This window comes from Pseudopipra pipra, chromosome 4 (genome assembly GCF_036250125.1).
Source record: "Pseudopipra pipra isolate bDixPip1 chromosome 4, bDixPip1.hap1, whole genome shotgun sequence".
In the NCBI taxonomy this organism is placed as follows: domain Eukaryota; kingdom Metazoa; phylum Chordata; class Aves; order Passeriformes; family Pipridae; genus Pseudopipra; species Pseudopipra pipra.
The window spans coordinates 64,118,545-64,143,526 of NC_087552.1; the positions used below are offsets into that span (position 1 = coordinate 64,118,545).

General features: G+C 38.1%; 1 protein-coding gene across 4 annotated transcripts in view; it reads left to right on the top strand.

The window, feature by feature from the left end:
* The window catches only part of KIAA0232 (KIAA0232 ortholog), a 67,330-nt gene that overhangs the window by 33,575 nt on the left and 8,773 nt on the right, over positions 1-24,982 (top strand). For 2 of the 4 annotated variants that reach the window (XM_064653290.1, XM_064653289.1), the window contains exons 4-6: positions 11,963-12,029; positions 13,377-13,458; positions 14,696-17,993. In XM_064653290.1, coding sequence (XP_064509360.1) covers positions 11,963-12,029; positions 13,377-13,458; positions 14,696-17,993 — 3,447 coding nt within the window. Of the gene's footprint in view, positions 1-9,815; positions 9,915-11,962; positions 12,030-13,376; positions 13,459-14,695; positions 17,994-24,982 lie in introns of those variants that run through there. The other 2 variants (XM_064653291.1, XM_064653292.1) reach the window with 2 other exon arrangements.

Consider the following 24,982-nt stretch of genomic DNA (forward strand, 5'->3'; position numbering starts at 1 on the left):
GCACATTTGTTGTCATTAGTGAAGTTGTAGGTCATAATTTTTTAATGTATTTTCAAACAGAATTGAACCTTTTAACTTTAAAAAAAAATTGTTACTTAAAGCTGTTCTGTAGGTTTATCACATGCATTTCGTGAGAGAAATACAGACTGCTTTTATTTTTACTCTAGAGTTGGGGGGATACGAGTTGCTTTGATACTAGCGATACTTTAAAGTACCTTGTAAGATATCTTTTCTGCTTTTACAAACACATTTCTCATGTTGCCATGTTTTTGTATTTAAGTTTGTGTGCTGTTCTGCTGGGAATAATCAGTAGATTTTTGGATTGTGAAACATAATGTTAAAATACTATTTTTGCTGAGGCATTCAAGCTGCTCCACGCAATATTCATGATTTCGTCTCTGCAAAAAGATAAAAACACTCTGTGAATTGTAGTTGAAATTGTTAATTAGTGGTATGTGAGGAGTGTTTATAAATTATAAATTGTTGAGATACAAATAAATACTTTTTTCCCAGTGTCACTTGAATTTTTTAAAATAGTTTTCTGAATCATCAGAAAATGTTTACCAGTAGAGTTTTTTTGTTGTTGTTGTCAAATTAGGTAGATGTGTTCATTAGGATATTCTCTTTTTGTAAGTGGTCTGATAATAGTCCACATGGGCAGTTCTGGAGCTTGCTTATAGTTTTGCTGTCCTTCTGTGATCCTTTTTTCAAAGTAGTTGGATATGGAAATACCAATATGCTCACATGGATATGGAGCACTTGTTCCTCCAGCCTAACCTCTTCTTGTGACCTTAGCATTGGAGCAAAGTAAGCAAGGTTGGGGAAGCCCCATTATTGGGAGTAATTAAAAAAGATCTTAATGTATTTCAACCTAAATGTATTTAAATAAAATTTTATTTAAGTGAAATTATTACGGTGTTTACCCTGCATATGTCTGTAGACAGAGTATATATACACAAACAAACAGAAAAACCAAAATAGGAACACAATTCAATGAAAACTTTAGGATTTTGCAGCCTGATGGTTTAGAGGGAAAAGTGTGCAGAGAATGAAAAGGTGATGAGGGTCAATAATAACTTTTCTGACTCTTGTAGGAAATTACAGGGATCTGGGTAATGTAATTTTGATTTTTGCATTTAATTATTTAAACCAGTAATGTGTTGAGAAATTGCAGACAGTCTGCCTCCCTCTTCTTACCGGTAATCAAAGGCCTTTAAATTGGGTGATCGCTTCAGAAAGATGCTTGATGGAGAGAGGAAGTCATAAAATGTATTCGATGAAAATTGGCTTGATAGCAGTAAGCACTGCTTTGTCAGACTTTCATTTAATGGTTGAAGCAAATATTTTGAAATCTTGCCTTGTGCATTTTCATTTACATACTATTCACTCTTAGGGTGTACTTTATTTGGTAGCTTAGTTTTGCTTGAATTCAGTTTTTCCTCTCATTAAAAAGAGTAATGCTGTAAAACACTAGTCTGAGACAGAAATCCAAGGTTCTAGTTATAATTTTATCCTGCAGAAAAGAAACATTTGACTTCAAGAAGACTGCAGTTTGGTGTTTATTTCTAAAACATTTCCTAAGTTACGAGTATGACAAATGAGAGAAGCTGCTCTGCCTCACTGTGTCTTGCAGTGGCAAAGCGCATTGTGGACTAAGTGCTTTTGTGAGAGGAGGCCTGACTTTGACAGATACTACTTGGCATATGTAAGAATGCAAATTGTTCATGTGTGTATGTTCTGAGGGCAGTATTTTTTGTGTGACAAGCATTTTGGTGGCTCAAATAGTCTATATTCGTGTGAATGAATCCTTGGCTGCAGATGCTCTTGGTGCAGTCAGCAGCAGGAGAAATGTAAGTACATTGCAGCTTGCCAGAAAATGAAGACTGAATGATGGTGAGAAGAACTTCTAAGACAAGTACTTTAATGTAGCAATCAATTGCTATTCTTACTGCAGTTCTAAAGTTTATTTTTTCCAAAACACTTGAGTAGAATATAAGTAGCAGTTAAAATACATGCTGAAGAATTGCTCAAATTTTGTAAAGCTTATTAATATTGACCTTGAGTAGAGATTTTATCTTAATTTTTTTCCTGCTGAAGTGTAGAAGAAATTTTCAAATGTTGGTTTGCAATTAACTGGCAAAAGAGGGATATCCATTCTAATGAAATGTTGGGTAAAAAAAATTAATGTGTAGGAGTGGGGAATATTTATATGAAAGTCCTTGAGAAAAGTAAGAAATTTTATCCTGAAATTACTGCCTCAAATTTTAAGTAAAACCAGTTGATCTGTCAATTATAAATAACTTTTTTGTTTAGTTTTGTTGCTGTTGTTTTTTTTAATTCCGTTTTGGTACACCTAAAACTGAGTTCCATTTGTGTCATGTTTGAAATATTGGGATTTTTTTAAGCCTCCTAATTCTGAAAGTTTTAATTATTTTGGATTTGAATAATGAAACTTGTCAGTAGCAAGGCAGAAAGCAGTGTCTTTGAAACTCATACCTTTAGGAAAAAAATTTAGAATTAGAAATTCACCTGTATTATTTTTTGCAAGGTGGATACTGTGAGCAAGATTGGAATTAGAGGTTACTTGTTGAGTCTATGTATAAGGCTTTTCAGTAGGTATATTTCCTAGTAATAATACTGAAATTATTTATGTGCCTGTCCATTGATCATAAATCCAAGAGCTTAATTAGCTTTTACCTGACTAGTTTTCTGCTGAAATTTGCATTGCTCAATAGACAGAGCAGGTCTTCAGCTGTGCTGTTGCAGTTCTTCAAGGATGTAGTTAATTCACTGAACACTTCCAGTGTGACATGTGAGGCTGCACCCCAAGATAGTGCCAGTTTCAGTTAAAGCAGCCGCCGTGTCCCTTGCTGAAATGTTTGAGGACAGTTTAAGGATGAGCAAAGGGAACAACTTCCTGTGGATCTTACTTTCTGCGCAGATGAAACCAGAGCTTCTTTGAGTGTAGGTGGCCACTTCACCTAAGCTGTTCCACAGCACATCGTGAGACGTTCCCCGTGTCTAATGCTGCTGATCTCCCAGGGCATGTTGGAATGGGTGTCAGGCAGTGGGGTCCATTTCTGAACTATCCAAGCATTCAAAATCTTCTAACTGCCACATGAAACCATGTACGTGTCAAAGTAAGAGTTACTCTTGGTTGATATATATTAGCGAATATCTATCTAATGAAAATAATGAATTTTGAAAAAGAACTGCTCTGATATATTTGACAAGAACACACAGTGCCTTCCATCCCACTGTTCTAAGAAATTACTGCCTGGGGGTAACATGGAAACATAATTGGCGAAACTTCATAACAGTGATTTCTTTTAAATGTCGTAGGGTGTGGGCATGCTAACAGCAATAGAGCGTTTGCTTGCTTTGAGTTATGAAGGGGGGATATAACTTCTGATACCTGTGTATCTATGTACTCATATGGGAGCATAGAGGAACAAGTGTGGCTCTACTGAACAGTTTTCTTTAAAATTTTGCCTGGTAATCTTATTCTCAAATGTGCCTTGCTTTCAGCACAGACTTGAGACGTGTCTAAAATAAGATTTCGTTGAAATTTTCTTAGCATTTGTCATCTTTCTTACACAAAGTGCAGAACTGTAAAACTTTCATAGAATCCTAGAATGGTTTGGGTTGGAGGGGACCTTAAAGATGATCTCATTCCAACCCCCCTGCCATGGGTAGAGTCACCTTTCAGTAGACCAGATTGCTCAGAGCCCCATCCAGCCCGGCCTTGAACACTTCCAGGGATGGGGCATCCATGCAGTTACTACAGTTCTTCACATATACCTTATGTCAGAGACTGAGATGGTTAATGATTTATGCATTCTAGGAGACTTTTGCGGGCTTTTGACTTGCATTTGGGATGGACAGTTGGGCCTGTCCCTCCCTCCAGTGAAGAGCCGAGCTTGCAGGCTTTTGACTGTTGCATTGTACCTCTGATGGGCAATTGAAGGTGTCGGGCCCTGAAGGGGTGGGACCTCTGATGGCCCATAGGAGCCCATCCCCCCCTCTGCCAGTCGAGAAAAGGGTGGGAACCAGGCCACACACAGAAACTCTTGCGCAGGGCCCAGGGAGAGGTTGGAGGCTCGAGGCATGGCCCCTGACACTGACCATGGATATAAGAACTCATAACTTCTTGGAGTGTGGGGGCTTCCCTCCTTCACCCTCGGCAGATCAAGGCCACCACTTCAACTGACAGACATGGAAGCTGCAACTACCAAGTTTCATCGCTGGACCCCGTGGGCGGTGCCTATAGACATCTGTCCACTCTCAGCTTTTCTTTCCCTTACTCTCCCTTGCTCTTATCCTGCCTTTCTCTCCCCTATGCATTTTCTTCCGCCCCCCCAAATGTTATCTCTATGTCACATTGTTATATGACAGCACCCAAAATTCTAGCATACCTGTTGATGCAAAATTGTCCCCTATGCATTTTCTCCCCCCCACCAAAGGTTATCTCTATGCCACATTGTTATGACAACACCCAAACTACTAGCATGCCTGTTGATACAGAATTGTTAAAATAAACCTTGCCAGTATATGTTTTCAGACACTAATTATTCAGTGTCACTTCACTCTAATCCACCCCAAGGGAATTATTGATAAAAACCTGGGTTACCCCCCTCCCTTTTTCTGGGGCGGGTCGTAACACCTTATTTGAAGAAATAATCTCCTAATGAATCAACTGATTATGATTCCACATCTGAGTATGTTTTTTATTGGCACTGTTGCATAATCTGCCTTGCACTTTGCAATAGTGATGTGCAAGAACTGCGGAAAAAGGACTTATGGAGTCTGTAGCACAGGGACTCTGTTTCTTTTCTTTTTATGTAGGATGCCACATTAACTAGGTGATTTAGAATTAATTTTAATCACTGTTGTTCCCTGCTTCTCTGAGGTAAGCCAGTATTAATTAGGTAATACACAGGGCCACTACTCTGGGGTACCAGGGAATAGGATAGTAAACATTAAATGGTTTCTTAGGTGATTGAATTTACACATCTTTGTATAATTAGAAGTGACGTGAACAAGAGTGTTAATGTAAAGATACAGGACAGACAAGAACAAAGCAAGTTGTGTAAAAGCCATCTTAACAAATCAGAAAGGTGAAGTGCATGTTGAGAAGTTTGAATTTAGTAAAGCAAAAAAATGAAGTTGAGGTTCCAAAAGAGCCATAATGCTTCTTTGAAGCACCTATCCTGACTAGCTCAGTAGTAAGCATTTGCATGTGTCTGAGGATGATTGTTCAGTCCTTTTCCAGGAAATGCCAAAACGCTTCACAAAACTAGTGAATATCATATTCCTTTTGGGTTGTATCCAGTTGGGCTTCTGGAAAGGGATGTACTAGCTGTTTCTAGAAAGGGATTTTAAAAATAACTTCAGATACCATATAGGAAATTGAAGTGAATTTGTCTTGCCAAGGTAACCATCACAGAATAAATTAATTACAATAAATCAATTCCTTTTTCCTTATGGCTTTGGCATTTTAACAGATATTCATAGTACCACATATGATTTGTCATGTTGCTGAAGCTGCTCTGCCAACTATAATAGTAACTTTAATGGAAGTTGACAAAAGTTTTAATTATTCCAATTTTTGTATGTGTTTTCTTGATATAGAAAAGGTATCTATAGAACTGGAGAAGTTCTTTGTGAGAGCTTTGTCTACACAAAAGCTGCTTCATAATATTACTTAAGTATTTCCCATAGTATAGATGACTGTCTTGGAGGCTGAAAGTATGTGTTCAATATGATTGAAAGTTATTTCACCTTGTATGTACTCGCAGTGATAATGGGAGCAAACCAGGGCAAGGCAGTTCTCCCCTCACAGAAGCTTCTCTGGTAAGTCTGGGACAGAAAGTTGGCAACTGCACCTCGTGGAGGAAGGAGGCAGCACGGTCCTTCAGGCACACAGGTGTGGCCATGAAAATGCCAGAGGAGTGTGTTACAGAGCTCTCCTGAATAATGCTTTGTGTTCCATCACAGAGCAGTGTCATTAGATTATAATTTTCCATAATTTAGAACAATCATTTTCACCAAAAATTTGAGTTGAGGTCCATTCTGAATTCTTATCATACACACAAGCAAACTTGAATGAATGTGGCAGAGTACCTGCTGAGGAAAGTTCAAGTGTCCTTTCTGCATTTCACTTGGTGCAGAAAAGAGCTCTTGCACAACTGAGGGGAACACACTTTAAAAGTTACTCCTGTTGCATTGATAATACCACTAAGAACATTTCAGCATCTGCAATTTGAAGTACTGTGATTAAGTGAAATCTCACAGTAACACTACTTACAAGGATAGTACGTCCTTTTTGGCTTTGAAGTCAGCATGTTTGTTTATGAGCGATTAATAATAATCGAGAAGGATAGTTTCTAGTGAGGAATTATCATTTCTTGAAGGGATAACTTTTATTTCCATGTAGCCTGCTATGGGAGGGAGCTACCAGAATTAAGTTTTAAATAACAGAAGTCAGATTAGCTGCTCTAGTAACCTACATTTAGGGATAGCGTGTTCATTTGAAGTTAATTTGAGCTGGCAGTTGATCTCTTTTATCTAGAATTAGTAAATAACGTGCTATTTATTATCTCTCTCTCTCTTAGAAGGTGTTGTAAGAAGTGATGAATTACAGCTCTGAAAATCTGAGTCTGATTCTAGTTATGTGCCAGATATGTAATTTACCTTTCCTAATGCTGTTTTAGTACAAAAGACAGGACTAAGAGAGTTGTAAGCAAGTATTTTTATTTCCTTGTTGGAGGGCTTTGATTTTTGTGATACTAAGTCAGTTTGCTTGGAAATTGATATTCTAAAGTCACACATTTATTGAAGATTACTTCCATCAAGTATTCATGAGCCTTGAAACAGAAGTTAATAAGTAGAATTTGTTTTTCTGACTGATTTAATATCTTTGTCGTAAATCATCATGTATTCAAGTGAAAAAAATAAATATTTAATTGTCTTCTCACTACTAAAGGATCAAAAAGGTTGTACTGTAAGTATACACTCTTAAATGTTTCCTTGTGTCACCCCCCTTATGATGATGGAGGAAAATTCCAGCATGCAAACTGGAACCCTATTTTATTCCTTTGAACTCCACCTGGATTTAACACCCCAGGCAGGCTGCTCTTTTGGTGGATTTATTTATTCATTCATTTATTCACATAGTGGTGATCTTGGGCTGATATTTTTTTTTTAGTCCTTTTTTAGTCTTTCTTGAGCACCTCCTGTGAGAGTACTTGTAATCAAAGGAATTATACTGTGTCAGAATGTTAAAAAATGAAAACCTAGACTTTTATCTAGCTTTCATCATCCCACAAAATATAGAAATAGATGTGTGGCTGCAGTGAATCACATTTTGTGCCTTATTCAGTTCACGTGGCTTAACAGCTGATGCATGTAGAACAGCTATGTAATCCTGCACTTGGTGACAGGCCACATGCCAAGAAAACTGTCCTGGTACAGTCAGAGAACCATCTCCTCTGAAGAGTCCTATGGCCTGTTAAGTGAATTATTTGAAACTATTAATATATTGATTTCCTTTAATTTCTAGACTGTTTGAACTTGTATTCTGTGAAAGGAGCATCAGTATTCTGCTTTAGCTTACCCTGTTTCAGCAGAGGTTTGGATCTCAGGAGGTCCTTTCCAACCTAAATAATTCTGTATGTTTGGGAAGGGGAAATGAGGATTTGTTTTGAAAGTGTATGCTAGAAAGCTCTCAGAACCCTAAAAGCAAATGAGTGATTACCTTAATTGTTCAAGAGAGATGAAGTGTAATGCTTTTGCTTTTCAAAAGCTTAAAGAGAGCAAGGACCTTTGGGGCCTGAAGTGACAAGACATATTTAGTAAATATTTACATTGCACAGTTCAAAGCTTCTGGAGGAAGCTATTAACTTAGGCTGGAAGTGAAAAACCAAGCCCCACAAAAACCCAAACTCAAACAAAACCCCCCAAACCAAAGCCCTTTGAGTTGTACAATCTGATGGAATTTTTCAGTTTCTCTGTATATATTTACAGTACATCAGATGTGGAAATCTCATTCTAAGTAGAGGCTATCAGAATTTTGTTTCCCTTTTCTCTGTCTAGAATTTTTGGCTATTCCATGTATGCAAATCTGCAGGACACAGTTTACATTTTCATGACATTTTTTGCACGGAAGTATGAGACCTGTAACTAGACATCCTTACTGGATGATGGGAAGAGATGAAAGCTCAGTGCAAATGGAAAATTTGCTGAGCAATGCTCTCCTCAGTTCCTTACTGTAACTATGTGAAATGATAGTGGTGCTATTTGTGATCAAATTCAGGAAAAGCCTATTAAATTTCCCGTCGGTGGCTGGGCTCTGCTTGTTTGCAACATTCAGAACTAACCTGCTAGCAGAGATGAATATCAGTATGAATTGATGTGTCAAGAATCTGAGAGGATCTAATATTTGACAGCTTCTTGCTCCAAACTCTCAGAATGCAGAAGCCATTGCCCACTGTTAACATTGGCAACAGTTTTTAGTGGATTTGAATTTGGTGTACATAATATTGGGTTTTTCCAAGGTTCACAATTTGACTGAATGTTTTAAATTCATAAAAATATTTCAGAAGTAGCTGCACTTATAGATTCAGTATCTTCTGGGAACATTTTTTGCAGCTTTACAGAGGTGTGAATGTACTTACAGAAGCAGTTGGATTGCTTTAGACTAATGAGTTACCACTTGTCATCTCTGGCTGCTCTACTTCCAAACTACAGCATATTCAAAAGGTCTTTGATTTAATATTTGACATTATATGTGTGTGTGTGTGTGCACTCTTGTGTTAAAAAAAAAATCCTAACCCAAAAAACCTCAAAACCAACAAACATATTTACAAATATATATAAAAACTTGTGTGAACTTTTCTGGTTTTTTCTTTAATTGGTTTCATTCTTCATTATGTAGAACTGCATTAATTTAGCTCTCAATAGAGTCATGTTGGTCAGTGAGGAAGACACTGGCTATTGGAGTCCTGTAACTCCAGCAGTCAGATTGACTGTTCTTGTTCATGGTGGGTGAGTTCAGAAGCTTAATTTATCTGTTAGCACAGTCACTCCTATCCCAGTAACATAACACCTATCCTTTATGTAATCCTCCCATTGCTTCAGCCAGCTGATGAAAAGCCAAAAAGAACAACTTTTGGTAGAACTGGATGTACATTAAATCAGGGGAAGGAAAAAGAAATATGTTGAAAACAGTAGAACTGAATAAAATGTGTTTGGTGTGCAGGAAATATTGTTAAGCAAAATAAAAAACATGAATTAAAAAATTACATGCTGCTCTTTGTAGTTCGAATGAGAGAAACAGGTTAATAGAAATCTGGGACAGACAATTGTGAGGTTTAAGCCTTTTGTGATGGAATTACAAAAGCAATCATAATTGGGCACTAAGACTTCCATGTTGAAAAATGTACTATTTGGGGACTGTCTTTAAATTTGAACATAAGCAAAGTACTTCAAGCAGATCACGTGGTTTTGTTAACTAATTGTGTCCTATTGCACCAAGCTGGTGCCTGGAACATCTTACTTTCTGGCAGTGGGGTTGTTACAGCCTACAGTGCCTTAACTTAAACAATAAAAAAGTACATCAAGCAGATTCATTTTCCGAGAGCACCATTGTCATATAGGAAATAATTGCCATGGCATTTGTTGCATTAAGTCGGCAGCTTGCTTTTATATACTGCAGTAAGGAGCTGAGCAAGGGGTCTCCAGACTCTTGGTGTTCTGCACAGTGGGTTCCCACCCCCCCCCTTTCAAAGCGAGCGCTGTCTCCTTCAGCGCAGTGCAGGACAGCGAGCGGCATCAGCTGACTCGAGTATTAGTTTCATGGTACAGGGGGAAATGAAGCATTTGTTTCCAAAAGTTTTCACTCCTTCGGTGTAATGGTGAGCATATTGTTGCTGGTTTGGGGCATTTTTTTTTTACTTGATGTTATAATTAAGCTAAGAAAGTAAATCTGTATTTTTTAGAGTGTTTGCTACAGGTGTCTGTTCAATTAGACAGTTCGGGGAGCTGAGGAAAACCAAGGCCAGCTCCTCCTCTGTTGACCTTTTGGGGGGAGGAGGGGGAAGTCAGGAGTGATATAGGCATAAAGTGACAAATTATTACAACTACATAGCTTCATCCATATTACTGTCCTGCTTTATTCTTTCTAAATAATTTAATTTGTGTTGGTAAATTTCCTGATGTAGAAGATGCCTTCTAAAGTTTGATATTGCTAAGTCATCCTCAGTTAAGTATGTGGCATAAAGGTTTATATTTAGCACTTCAGTGCAGCAATGCAGTTAGGAATAACAAATTGCTTTCTTTCTCACTTGGCTGCAAATAATTAAAGTTCAGAAGTTAGCATATAAGTCATTGCTTCAGTATATAATTTTTCGAGTGTGTGTTTCTGACAGTGAATTAAACAAGCTAGTTTCACTGTATGAATTAGCATTCTCTTTTCCATGATATTTTCTTGTGCTTTAGCAACATATATTCGTATTTCTCATCAATTTTTGGCCAGTAATTATGAGAGAGGAGAAACCCTTAGATCTTGGAAAAATGAAATCATTTTACCACCATGGTAACACAGTAAATCAAACTTTTTTTTAATGCATTTCTGTAAGTCGATATTTGATTGGTGTTGCTTTTGGAGAGAATACATGTTCCATAATTATATGCACAGAAGATCATGTTAAATTCAGAAGGTGAGATGATTTTCTAGGGAGTTTGTATAAGTTTCTCCAAGTATGATTGGAACTGGAATTCCAGTGATGATGGAGTTGATATTGAGGAAACTGTACATAGGATACAAGAAGCTGCGTGGTTTTCCCTCATTACCACTCCTGGCTGTTCGGTGATGTGCAGGGGATCTCTTGTATCCTCCTCACAGTTTTGGATTGTTGTGTTTAGGTGTGATTCCAGCCCTGTTTGCAGTTACGGAGAGTGGGAAGTGCAATCTCCAAGGATGATTCCCAAGCATGGAATTCATGAGAACATGAATATCTACACTGATGCCTTAGGCATCAACACAGTACCCATCTTACCTTGTTTTCCTTCCAATAGGGATGGCCATTTCAGGCTGGAGGTTGGTGTTTAGTATTTCACTATCTGGAATTCAACTTTTATTCCATTGGAATAGCATGGGGTTTTCCCAGATAGGTAATAAATATATTGGATTGTTTTGTGTGTGTGCTTATTTTCAGTATTTCAGTATTTATGTAGAGGAACAGAGGAGAATAGAGGCTTATAGGGAAGATGAAGAAGGTGCTTATTTTTCCCTCTGCTCTCCTGAGCTGATAACACAATGTTTAAAAAGAAAAAATACATGGGTATTGTAAAACTGTGGGATGAGTTTTGCATGAAGATATTGTGAAAGCATTTCCTCTCCCTCTCTGCTGCTGAGGTGTGTGTTCTTCCTACTGTTCTCCTTCCTACTGTTCTTCCTACTATTCTCCAGGCAGAAAATCATGCCTGATTTTTCTGTATCCTTTTAACAGTTCCTTTCCCACAGGTATAAACTGTGCAACCTAAAGGATCAGGCTTAGCTTTTTGAAATGCATCTTAGTGTTTAGTGGGTGCTTGAACTTTTATCCTGAGACTCCTGGCTAAATCCTCAGTGACACAGTGCAGTAAAGGTGACAGCAGAGTGTTTGCAAACCTTGGATATCCAATAGTGCAACAATGTGACTTGTAGTTTGAAACCTCTATGAGAATGTATCTCCGTGTTTCCTGGAATCATTTTGACCTCTAATTCACGTATTTATAGGAATGGTTTTATACATACTAGTAAATTCTGTTGCTTTTAATATGTAGTTACCATGCAAACAGAAAAATGTGTGTCTGCTGAGTTATGTTTACTGTGTTGATATGTTTCTACAAAATGAATATTCTTTTTAGTAAGTTGCATTTTCTTTTTTCTTTTTTTCTCCCCTGTGGTTTTGTTGTGCAGAGCTCTGGCATTGAAACATTAGTGGAGGAGCTTTGCTCCAAACTGAAAGACCTTCAGAGTAAGCAAGGTGAGGAAAAAAATATTTAACCTTCTGAGGCTGTGTGTTGTATTTATCAACTGTGCAACATTCTGAGACTTGGGAGTGAGGGACTAGGCTTTTATTTCAGTAGCTTTTAGTATAAGCCATGTAATTTTAAAATACATTTGAATAATTTCATTCAAATAGTTTAAGCAAATCTGTACTGGTATGTTTTATTTACCTCAGAAATAGCCAGTCACAAATGGAGTTTTCCTCATGAAAAGCTGTAACTGTTTGTATCCATTATGCCTGCTTTTTTAATAAATACTCCAAATTCAGCATCCCCCTCCCTACTAAAAGTAACGAAAATAAAGTGGGCATGATTCGGTTCCATTTGTGTATTGGTACTTGCAAGGATAGATTTGCCTCAAAGTAGTTATGTACTAACTATTCTTATGAAAAGCATCCAAGTAGCCCTCACAGAGAGGTGTACTTAAAATTCCCAGGCTTTAGGGGAATGGTCATGGGGACTTTATGTTGTCAAGCTTAGAGTAGAGAGCATAATGTAAAGTTGTGGTGTCTCCAGTGCAAGTTCATTGCACGTGTTTGTTCAGACACATAGCAGCAGCCTTGGACACTTAGAGTAAAATTAATATGCTTATCATGTAGCATAAATAGCTGTAAATAAGGGATAGACATTTACCTGCTTAAAGCATGATTTTAGCTGTTTCCATTCCCTTTTTCTGTATTTGAACTCAGCTCTTAGTATTTCATAGTGCTGTGATGTGACAGTTTCTTCCTGAGTGAAGGTGATGTTGAGCATTTACTTGGAAGAAAAATACTATGTCTCACAGCATTTTTTTTATTATTTTAAAGGTTTTAATATAAAGAACTAGAAATTCTGAGAATCACTTCTCACACAGGAATTATGACTTTATATCCACTCAAAGTACAGCAATTACTGCAGGAATATTTCCTTTTAGTGAAATATGTGAGAAGTTAGATGTGACCAACACAAAAATATTTAGTCAGATAATTGAATTTTTAAAATATTTTTTGTGTCTTGTGGCAATGCAGGAATGAGGTAGGGATTTGGATGGGAAACAACTAAAAATTCGGTAGGAAGTCTCCTGGGGGGACATTGCTAGCCATAAGGTTGCATGTAGCTTCTGGCCAGTTGTATGAGGTCAAATTTGCAGGACTTAACCAAACAGCTGTGGAAAACTTGAATCTTGGGTGGTAACTTGTAATTTCTTTATATTATTTACAGTGATTTATGGATATTTTACTACTATTACAGGTATACATCCTGATGCTTTTTGTTAAATGCTGTTATAAAATACACTGGCTTTTTGAATTTTTCTGTTAAGCATTTGGAATTTTCTTCCAAAACAGAGGAGAAGATTCACAAAAAGTTAGAAGGCTCTTTGACTCCTGAGACTGATTTATCTCCCACAGCAAAGGATCAAGTAGAAATGTATGCATTTTTTTTCTTATTATTATCTGAGACACTTTTCTTTTTTCTCCTTTTACTCCCATATTTTAACACAGTAAAATTAACTTAGTGGGGAATCTGTTTCTGTGGATATTAAGAAATACATTTTTTCCTGCCATCTTCTTTTGTTAATCTTAAATATTTAAATATAAGCACTTGGTACCATGGGCTAGTTTAATTTCTGTCATAGTCCTGACTACTTTCGTTTGACTATATGCAGAACTCAAACCATACTGTGTTTTAGTTTCCTTAAGACTAAGTCAATCAGCCAAATTAAAAGCCTTTAAAACAGCATTAATTGACATGTTGGACTTCCAGGGAGAGAATCAGTTTCCTGGATTCAGAACTCGCTGTCTTCTGTTGCAGAAATGGCAAACAAACCTTTTTACAGCCTTTAAACTCTTGATAACCAAAGTGGTCTCCTAGTTACCGAGTACCCGAGTCCAGTGTTACTGAAGTACCCAGGAATTCTATCATTGACCTCTCTTGGAGATACAACTGCTTCTGTATCTCTTAATAATAACCTTTGGTAGCAACAGTCTAGTAGAATTGTTACTAAATGGATGATACTTTTTCAGGGAACTGATTGTGCTAATGTGCATTTAACTGACTTATAGAAGTTTTTAATAGGTTTTCATAAAATATATGTGATTCAGTATAAATCTCTCTGCTGTCAAACATGTACTACTTTAAACATTGCAGAAAACTATATTTTAATCTTGTCCCTGTTGCATAAAGCTGTTAAGCATCTTAAAGTACTCAAGAACTAATCTTTTTTTTAATAGCTTTTTCTTAATAACTGGATGATCAAACTATGTAGAACTTAACAGATAGTGACTCATTTCATAAAGGAGAGTTTTAAAAACTGGAATTCAGGACTCAACTAACTGAAATTCAGGACTTCTTAATTTATAATCTAAATCAAACATGTTTAAGAAGACTAGTGAATTGCTACATTATCTAATAAACCTAGAGAGAAGCCGTCACTGTTGTAAGCATCCACACTTACTTGTAGACAGTATATTTCTAGGCACTTTTAAAGCTTATCTTATTTCCCCTTTGATATCATTCAGATAGTGCAATGAGTGGCTTGTGCATATATAGAGCAAACGAGATTTTTTAGGTTGTTGGTGTTTTGGTGTGTTTTTAGTAATACTTTCTAATCTTAATGCCCATCTGAAGCTCTATGATCCAAATGTCCCTTTTGTTTTGCTTTTAGGTACTATGAAGCATTTCCTCCTCTTTCTGAAAAGCCAGTTTGCCTGCAGGAAATTATGACTGTATGGAATAAATCCAAAGTATGCTCTTACTCTAGCTCCTCATCTTCATCCACTGTTCCACCAACTAGCACGGATACATCTTCTCCAAAGGACTGCCACAGTGAAAGTGAAGTAACTAAAGACAGAAGTAATAAAGTATCGGCCACTGTACAGGAAAGAACCCAGCAGAAGAAAAGTAAAAACGAGAAAGAAAACAAATTTAGTAGCAACACTGTTGAAGAGAAGCCTGGTCTGTACAAAAAGCAAGTCCGACATAAGTCTGAGGGAAAGATGCGTCCCCGCTCCTGGTCGTCTGGATCCAGTGAGGCTGGCTCAAGTTCTAGTGGTAATCAAGGTGAATACAAGGCATCAATGAAATGTATTAAAGTAAGACACAAAACAAGAGAGGTTCGGAACAAAAAGGGGCGTAATGGGCAGAGCAGGCTGTCAGTGAAAGCTGGTGAAAAGGCTGACAGAAAAGTCCACAGCGGAAGCAGCAGCAGCAGCAGCAGCGGGTCCATCAAACAACTGTGCAAAAGAGGTAAAAGGCCATTAAAAGAAATAGGAAGAAAAGAAGCTGGCGGTAGCGATGGAAAAGATTTGTATTTAGACAGCAGAAATGAGAAGGAATATAAAGAAGAGCCCTTGTGGTATACTGAGCCGATCACGGAGTACTTCGTTCCTCTCAGCAGAAAAAGCAAGCTGGAGACTACGTACCGCAACAGAGAAGATATATGTGGTGTAACATCAGAGGCTGTGGAAGAGTTGTCTGAATCAGTGCATGGTCTTTGTATTAGCAACAATAATATTCATAAAACATACCTCGCAGCAGGTACTTTCATCGATGGTCACTTTGTAGAAATGCCTGCAGTTCTAAATGAGGATATTGACCTCGCTGGGACCTCAATATGTTCTCAACCAGAGGACGACAAATATTTAGATGATGTTCATCTGTCAGAACTAACGCACTTCTATGAAGTGGATATTGATCAATCCATGTTGGATCCTGGTGCCTCAGATACGATGCAAGGGGAGAGTCGGATTTTAAATATGATTCGACAGAAGAGTAAAGAAAAAACTGATTTTGAGGCAGAATGTTGCATAGTGTTAGATGGAATGGAGTTGCAAGGGGAAAGTGCAATATGGACTGATTCGACCAGCTCTGTTGGTGCTGAAGGGTGGTTCTTGCAAGACCTTAGTAATTTAGCTCAATTTTGGGAGTGCTGTTCATCTTCTAGTTCTGGTGATGCAGATGGGGAAAGTTTTGGAGGAGATTCTCCGATCAGATTCTCCCCCATCCTAGACAGCACAATGCTTAATTCACACATGCTTGCTGGCAATCAAGAGCTCTTTTCAGATATTAATGAAGGGTCTGGTATAAACTCTTGTTTTTCAGTGTTTGAAGTGCAATGCAGTAACTCTGTTTTACCATTTTCTTTTGAAACACTCAACTTGGGAAATGAAAATGCAGATTCTAGTAGCACTGCTAATATTCTTGGGAAAACACAGTCTAGATTGCTAATATGGACCAAAAATAGTGCCTTTGATGAAAATGAACACTGTTCCAATCTTTCAACAAGAACCTGTAGTCCATGGTCACACTCGGAAGAAACACGTTCAGACAATGAGACTTTAAATATTCCATATGAAGAATCCACGCAATTTAATGCCGAAGATATGAATTATGTAGTTCCTAGAGTATCTTCGAATTATGTAGATGAAGAAATTCTAGATTTTTTGCCAGAAGAAACCTGCCAGCAACAAGCTAGAACTTTAGGAGAAATGCCCACTTTGATTTTCAAAAAGAAATCTAAGCTAGAATCTGTCTGTGGTATTCAGCTAGAACAAAAAGCAGAAAGTAAAGACTATGAAACTACACAAGGGTGTAGTGAAGGCAGTCCACATGGAGATGGCTACAGCTCAGGGGTTATTAAAGATATTTGGACAAATATGACAGACAGAAATTCTGCAGCAATGGTAGAAATAGAAGGAATAGAAGATGAATTGTTTTCAACTGATGTAAATAACTATTGCTGCTGTTTGGATACAGAAGCAAAAGTTGAAACCCTCCAGGAACCCAATAAAGCAGTGCAGAGATCAGAGTATCACCTTTGGGAAGGTCAAAAGGAGAATGTAGAGAAGAGAGCCTTTGTCTCAAATGATTTATCAAAAGTAGATGGTGGTGACTATACCACACCATCAAAACCTTGGGATGTTAACCAGGATAAAGAAAACTCATTTATACTTGGTGGCGTGTATGGGGAGCTCAAAACTTTTAACAGTGATGGAGAATGGGCAGTGGTGCCACCTAGTCACTCAAAGGGGAGCTTATTGCAATGTGCAGCCTCCGATGTGGTGACAATTGCTGGTACAGATGTTTTCATGACTCCAGGTAATAGCTTTGCCCCTGGCCATAGGCAATTGTGGAGGCCGTTTGTATCATTTGAACAGAACGAGCAATCAAAGAGTGGAGATAACGGATTAAATAAGGGTTTTTCTTTTATCTTCCATGAAGACTTACTGGGAACTTGTGGTAACTTTCAAGTCGAAGAACCAGGGCTTGAATACTCATTCTCTTCCTTTGACCTGAACAATCCATTTTCACAAGTTCTTCATGTAGAGTGTTCGTTTGAGCCAGAAGGAATTGCATCTTTCAGCCCTAGTTTTAAACCTAAGTCAATTCTGTGCTCTGATTCAGACAGTGAGGTTTTACACCCCAGGATATGTGGTGTTGATCGAACTCAATACAGGGCTATACGGATTTCTCCGAGGACTCACTTTCGCCCAATTTCTGCATCTGAACTTTCTCCAGGGGGTGGAAGCGAGTCAGAATTTGAGTCAGAAAAAGATGAGGGAGGTATTGCTGTCCCTCCCCAAGTAGATGTATTTGAGGATCCGCAAGCAGATCTCAAACCTCTGGAAGAAGATGCAGAAAAAGAAGGGCATTATTATGGAAAATCAGAGCTCGAATCTGGAAAATTCCTTCCCAGATTAAAAAAGTCTGGAATGGAGAAGAGTGCACAAACATCATTGGATTCCCAAGAAGAGTCGGCCGGGATGTTGCCAGTAGGAAACCAAGATCCCTGTTTAGAATGCAGTATGAAAGAATCTCTAGAAGGGAGAGCGGTGGAGAGCTCTAAAGTAAACTGCAGAATAGTGGAGCCACGTGAGGAGACTGGCAGGTTTTGCAGTTGTAAAGCAGGGTGTCATTTCCCCGCGTATGAGGATAATCCTGTTTCTTCAGGAGAGCATGAAGAGGTATGTGGATATATAAAATTACAGAATTTGCAGCTGGCAGCTGGTAACCAGCAGTTTCTCATGTGACAGTTCAATTTAAATGTTTGTGATTGTATAGATCTCTAGAAAATACAGCATTGTAGAAGCACTGGAGGTTCCATCTGAACATAAGAATAAACTTTCTTATTGTAAGGGTGACCGAGTGCTGGCACAGGTTGCCCAGGAAGGTTGTAGAGTCTCCATCCTTGGGAGATCTCAAATGATGTCTGGACAAGGTCCTGGGCAGCCTGCTCTACATGGCCCAGCTTGAGCAGGGGGAGTTGGACATGATGACCTCCAGAGTGCCCCTTAAACCTCAGTCATTCAGTGATTCTGTGAAAAATTAGCCATCTTCAGGCATTTTGGTGTCATCTTGCATACCTTTAGAAATATATGCATGTGTACACTCATGTGACTTTTAAATCTGTTTACCTTAGGTCTTTAGGTTATCTGATTTACATATAAAGTGTTAAAATGTGCATAAAGTTTGAGTCATGAAATATTGCTGCTTTTGATTCAAACATATTTTAAAATTCTGAAGGGAAAGATCTGAAGCCAGTCTTTTCAATATAGTTACTTCCAAATGGAAGAATTTGGAGTTGTAAACTTGAGCAGAGAAAGACTTGTAGAAAGGATATATTCTCTGGAAATTTCAACATCCTCTTGTCAGCATAGACACAAAAAGAAATAAAACATGAATTCAAAATATCCATCACTGCTACAGTACTGTAAGAAAGCCTCGGTATAACTATGGGTTAAGCTCAGAGTTTTCTTTTAGGTAATCATAGCATAAGTTAAGTAATAATCAAGAGCAAAAATTCTTTCCAGCCAAAAATATCCCAGGTTTTTCTTTCTGTGAGCTTCCTCTGCTCTTGAGAAGAAATATTTAACTATTAAAATAATTACTTGTGTGGCCAGCCCAGAGATACTGTCTGGACAAGTGTAAGTTGCATCTTACATTTTCTTTTCCTTACATCTTACATTTTCTTTTCCTCTTCAGCCTCCTCTTCACACATTCAGCAGTTATCTTATTTACATTAGGAGGGAATTTTTTTCATTTTCAGCTGAAGAGTTGCACCCAGCTAATGTTGTGCAATGGTACACTCCTCAGTTATAAGTTTGAAACACTAACTCATATATGGAAAGCTAACCTTCCTCTTGTTAAAACTAAAGTTCACCTTTTTGTTGAACGAAATCAGACTTCCTTATTTTCCTTCTTTCCTATTTGTTTCTGCTCTCATCCTCCTTTAAGTTAATTGCTTCTCTTCCCTGTGTCAATAAGTTGGTGTCAGCTGCTTGCACAAGGGAATTAAATCTGTAACTTTCCAGACCTTTTCTAGACATCTTGGTTCCTGCTGCTCTGTTAAGCTGACAGAGATGAAGTGTCTTCAGAAGTCTCTGCTGAGTCCAGGAAGTTTCTGTGTTTGTGCCAGGCCTTGCAGAAAGAGTCACTGAAAAAATTAATAGACTTAGACTGTAAGTCAGAACTGATTCTGGAATTGCCTTCTACCAGGAGTAAGTGCAATTTGATTTCATCATGCATTAGTGCCTAATGAGTGAAGAAATGGTGTAATACAGTTACTTGTGACAGCAAGAGCCTACACTTCCTTTCAGCCCTTTCCAGATCTCCTTTCTGGATGTGCAGTGCTCCATGAGAATGTTTATTCTCATCTTCCCTTCAACCACTTATCCATTCTAGAAAGTAGTAAGTGGCTGGTATAAGTTAACAGTGGTTTGATAGTTTATGGTAGCTCTGAGTCTTTGGTAGTGAATAGTGCTCAAAAAGCTCTGGTATTTTATTTTCTTTAAGTTCCTTAGTGCAAGAGGAAAACTGCTTCCCTTGCTCAGGTCTCACGATTTTGTAGGCATTTTCATAGCTACAAATTGATAAACCACTGAGAAGTACAAAGGGCCAACAACCCTCTCAGCAGTCTAGACTCCAGTTTGGTTTGAAATTAAGCTCTTCCTGGGGGCCTTGAGGAGCCTGATTGCATCCTAAAATGAGACAGCCTGGCTTAACTTACCTGGCTGCATCTACCATGTCTTGAGAGGTGTGTGCACACTCTGGGCTTTCCTAAGCACCAGTAGTTTGAGTCTGAAAATAATTGACTTCTTGGCTCAAGAACATTTATCTAAATTTCTTGTTTTACTTAAGTGTCTATAAAGATGTGTGTGAACTTTTTTTCTTTTTAAGAGTGGTATTATTTATTTTCTGAGCATTAAACAAAATCAATAGGAAATGCCTAGAATTAGGACAGTCTAGGAGAAACATTTTTTGTGGACACCCCACACATACATGGATGGGAAAGAAAACTTGAGCAGAAGCTGTGGTATTGACCGATTAGTATAGATCAATATTTGTAAAGGTTTTTTTTAAATGAAACTTTTGTGTTTCTCTGCTTGACTTATGACAGAAATTAAAGTTATCGTTTAACGCACTGTCATTTAACATGAAGTTTGAGTTATGTTCTGAGGTACCTGCAATATTTTTGCATAAATAATGGTTGTGAAGATACTAATATAGACCACAGTGTAATAGTAACACATTCTGGTTTGCATCAGTTAAACTTGAGTTATATATGTGCTGTGCAAGCACATGTCTCTGAATACCTCCTATTTATAAGACTGTGGAGAAATCTGGTTCAGTTTCCTCCCTCTTACCTTCTATATTAGAACACTTCTTTTAGAATCACAGTGTATTTTGCAGCAGGAATTTGCTAATAGCTCCTGCAGAAGTTCTCCAAACATGAATGATAATTATATACCTAGCCTCAAGATTAAAAAAAATCAAACCCAACCAAACAACAAAACACAAAAAAAAAATCCAAACCAAGCTACCCCTGCAAAAAACCACAAGCTCATGCCACCCAAAAAACTACATAAAACCTCACAAACACACCCCCTTGACCCTCCAAAAGTACAGTCCTTTTTTTTCCCAGTAAATGCTCTGACCATTTAGCTGTGGAATCGTGGGTAAGTACCCAGTCTGGACCAGTTAATGGTCTCTGAATATATACCATGAATATACCAACACTGAATCTCTTGTCAACAGATGTTATATGGGCCCCAGTCTAGTAGGTGTGCTCCAAGAATGCCCGTGCTGATGAGTCCTTGAGTTAGATAAAAGGACCTGTGGGTTTGGTTGGGATCGGTACCACACTTTTCAGGTGTGAACGTGCCTAAGACAGTGGTTTTGGGGATGAGGGAATTCTACTTGCAAAAACAGTTTAAGTGTTTGTGGATCTCATGGCTGAATTGGCCATGAGATTTGGTGAGGGGCTGCGTTCACTGGAGTAATGTAAGTGTGCAACCCCCCTCTAGGAAGGGCTGTGAAGAGAGGAAGGGAAGGAGGGGTGTCTTATGGTGGTTCTGAGGTCAGCAGTGTAGCAGATAAACTGCCATAAATCCAGGTAGCGGTAAGAGGGACACAAAATTCAGAGGGGTCTGCTGTGTGCCTTAAAATCAGGGGAATCAGGTGGAAAAAGAGCATGTAGAGTCATCCACTTACGAAGCAAAGGACTTCATTGTAAGAGAGAGTAATTTGGGGCTATCTAAGAAAGGACTGGTCCAGATAGTTCTTGGTAAGTGCTGATCGTGGCAGATGATGAAAACACCTACAAATACTCTTAAGCTCTAATATTCTAATTAAGAAAACATTAATTTGCTGGGGTATTGAAGGGTAGTACTAGTCTGTATGAGAGGACCTAAAAAAGAGAGTTCACAACAACAGTATCAAAATCATGAGGAAAAAACCCCAAGCTTTAAAGTAAGCCAATAAAATAAAGATATGGTACACTTTAAAGTCCCAGAAGTGAATCAGAAACAGAAAACTGACTGAAAGATATTTGAGAGGCAGAACTAACAGGCTTGGGAAGCTGTGAAAAGGTAATGTCCAAGGTATTGATTAGTGCATTTGTTGTCATTGTTACTGAAAAGAAATTAAGTAAAGGAGTAGTACAGATAAACTACACCTGTTTCAGCTAGTCATAGCAATATTCAGCTGAATATCATGAGGAGCAGCAAGTAATTTGAGAAAAGTCTAGTAATATACTTGTTTGAGAACACATGGATGATAGAAAATATATAAAAAGCAAATATATTTTTTAAAGGAGGAAAATGGAACTTGGGGTGTTACTAAGTACTCTTTTAAATTCCCTAAAGAAATATTTTAAGCTGTAAATGGCCCAAATGCATGAGAAACTGAAAAAGTTTTAAAGTACTGGTTTAGCAAAAGATTGCGCTCTCAAAATAACAGTCAGTGGTTTACTGGAGGACAAGAAAGTTGAGAATTTTTTCTGGTGTGGGGCATGTTTATGAAAATCCCTGATGATAACAAACTGGGAAAGTCTGCAGTGGAAGACAGGATTAGAATCCAAAGGTTGTTAAATAGGAGCCGTGGCCTAAAACATAAAATGGCAATCCTGCAGGGACAACTAAAATTTTAAAGAAAATAATAATCCTCTTTACAAACACAGTGTGAGAAGTGACAGGGGAGGAAATGATATGAAATAGAAAAGCATCTCTAAGTAGATCATAACCGAGTGTAAATCAGGAATGACACACTGGAAAAGCAACACTGAGATACAGAAACAGGAATGCCCTTCTGTAAGAGGGGATGGAATTGCTCTGCTGGAGTACTGGGCTGAGCTCTGGTTCTGTCTATCAAGACAGATATGTTGAGGAGAGCAACACAAAGATCACCCTTTATGAAAACAGAGTGAAGGAACTGGGGGTATTTTATCTCAAGTAAGAGACTTGAAGCAGAGGCAGCAGTTTTGCAGAAGCCACGTTCATAGTTAGAGGAGATAAGGGAGAAGCTGTGTTGCTTTGTAGGCTCTGGTAAACACAGAAGAAGTGGATGTCATGACCCTAAGTCACAGTAAGGGAAATTGAAGAATAAGAATTCTAACCAGACAACAAGCATTACTGTAAGGGTCAGTTATTTTTAGGGAAGCAGTGGAAATTCTGCCTTGAAGAGATTAGAGAAATAGTGCATTGTAGTTGACTCCAGCTTTCTGCAGGAACAGAGACTAGATTATCTCATAGGGTCCCTTGCTCGTGTATTTTCAGTGAAATTCAGCAATTAGGTTACTGCCAAATAGGTTTTAAGAACATAAAATCCAGACTCAGGTCCCCTTCTTTATTTGTGATCAGCTACTTGAGCCAAGTGTATCTTCACTGAGTGGCTGAACTAAAATTAGCATCTGATCTTTTGGAATGGGATTCAATGGGTTCATTGCTGCTTTGACTTCTAAATTACTCATGTGTTTCTTGTATTCTTCCTGATAGTAAGGGGTTGCAGAGCAACAAGAAATCTGTACTTCCAGATTAATATGACTTTCTCTGTGCTTGGTTATGAAACTGTCAATTGTAACACTTCTGATAATATTCATTCAGACCATACTGAGGCTTTAGTGCTTATTGTGTTCGCGTTCTGCAAACCTCTTGTCACGGCCATGACTCTTGTCAGCATGCATCCTGAAGGAGTACAAATACTCTGTGATGGTGTTTCCAAATTAGTATCTAAAGCACAAATAGCCTATCCTGAAAGGCATACCAGTTTAGATCAAAAATAACAGCTATTTACATGGGTAGATGTAAAATTTAATTAAACATTTCTGTGAAATAATGAAAGTGCCCTTTTTTCAAGACTTTCAGCAGATGGTCTTTACAGCTCTAGATCCCAGCTCTGAGAAGATGCTTTGCATAAATTTTGCTTGAAGAACAAAGTTCTGACCAGTGTAACTTTTCTGACTGGCAAATGACTAAGCTGCTGTATGAACTTGCTCTGGACGTTTGTCTGTAACTGTAGGGGAAAACTTCTGATGGAATCAAGGAAATAAAAAAAAATTATTCCTGCCTCATACAAAATTGTTAGTTAAGGAATAGTTAAAAAAAATACAAATATTTCTCCCTATGCAGATTGTTGATGAAATAAGATTTAAATTGTTAAGCACAAGCTGTACCAGTTCTTGGTGGAGAAAAAACCATATTGCATATTCATAAATGCTCCCTTAGAAATTTGTGATGTTGCAAAATAAAACTATTATTTTCTGCCAAGAAAAAATAATAAAGTAAATTGCTAATAAAGTATGAGCAATCAAGCTCTTATCTGAGGAAAAATATTTTAAAATATATATATATATGACAAAATATAAATAAAATAAGGGGTGTTTTTCTTTTTTATCAAATACGTCTGTAATCATAAGGAGAGAGGGGAAAAACCTCAACCTCCTGCCCCCCTCCAAATTTCTCTTACCTTTTTTATGTAGCTTTTCCATCTGTGCATTTAGCATTCAGGTAACCAAACCTCATACAGGGCAGTACCAGCTTTATTATTTTACCTTACGGCTGGGACTTTTCCTGTGAGTAACTGCTTTCATACTCCTAGATCTGATCTTTCCCAACTTTAGTCATCACAGTTTCCTCACCTGCCCAAATGCCCTTGTCAAAGATATTCCTAAGAGTTGTCTTAGTGTCCTGTCATACAGAAACTTCAGTTACATTTCAGCTCTGCCAGCAAACACACAGTTCCACTGAAATGTGCTGTTTATCAGGCTGCCTGCTGTTCCCAGTTAAACACAGTGGTGTTGGATACATCCCTGGCTGTAGTGAGCATGGAACACTTTACACAAACGAAATGAGCAAAAGAGAAAAATGCACCTAACTGGGTGTTCTGGCCAGCCCAGCTCCCAGGCTGAGGTGTGTTCACCAAAGTGCTTGTCCTTGTGCCCAGATCAATGTGCTGTGATATCCTGCTGCATTCTTGCAATGCTGCTTCATCAGTTAATCAGTCTCATGATGCTGTCCATAGCAGTCTTGCCAAGAAAGCAGCAATACAATAAAAGTGTGTAGAACAGGAATTTTCCTGGGCTCCCTTATTTCAACTGTGTGTGTGAATGGACAAAGTGAGGAAAAATGTCATCAGCTGTAGGAAATGGCATTCACAGTGCAGGAAACAACTTTCACTT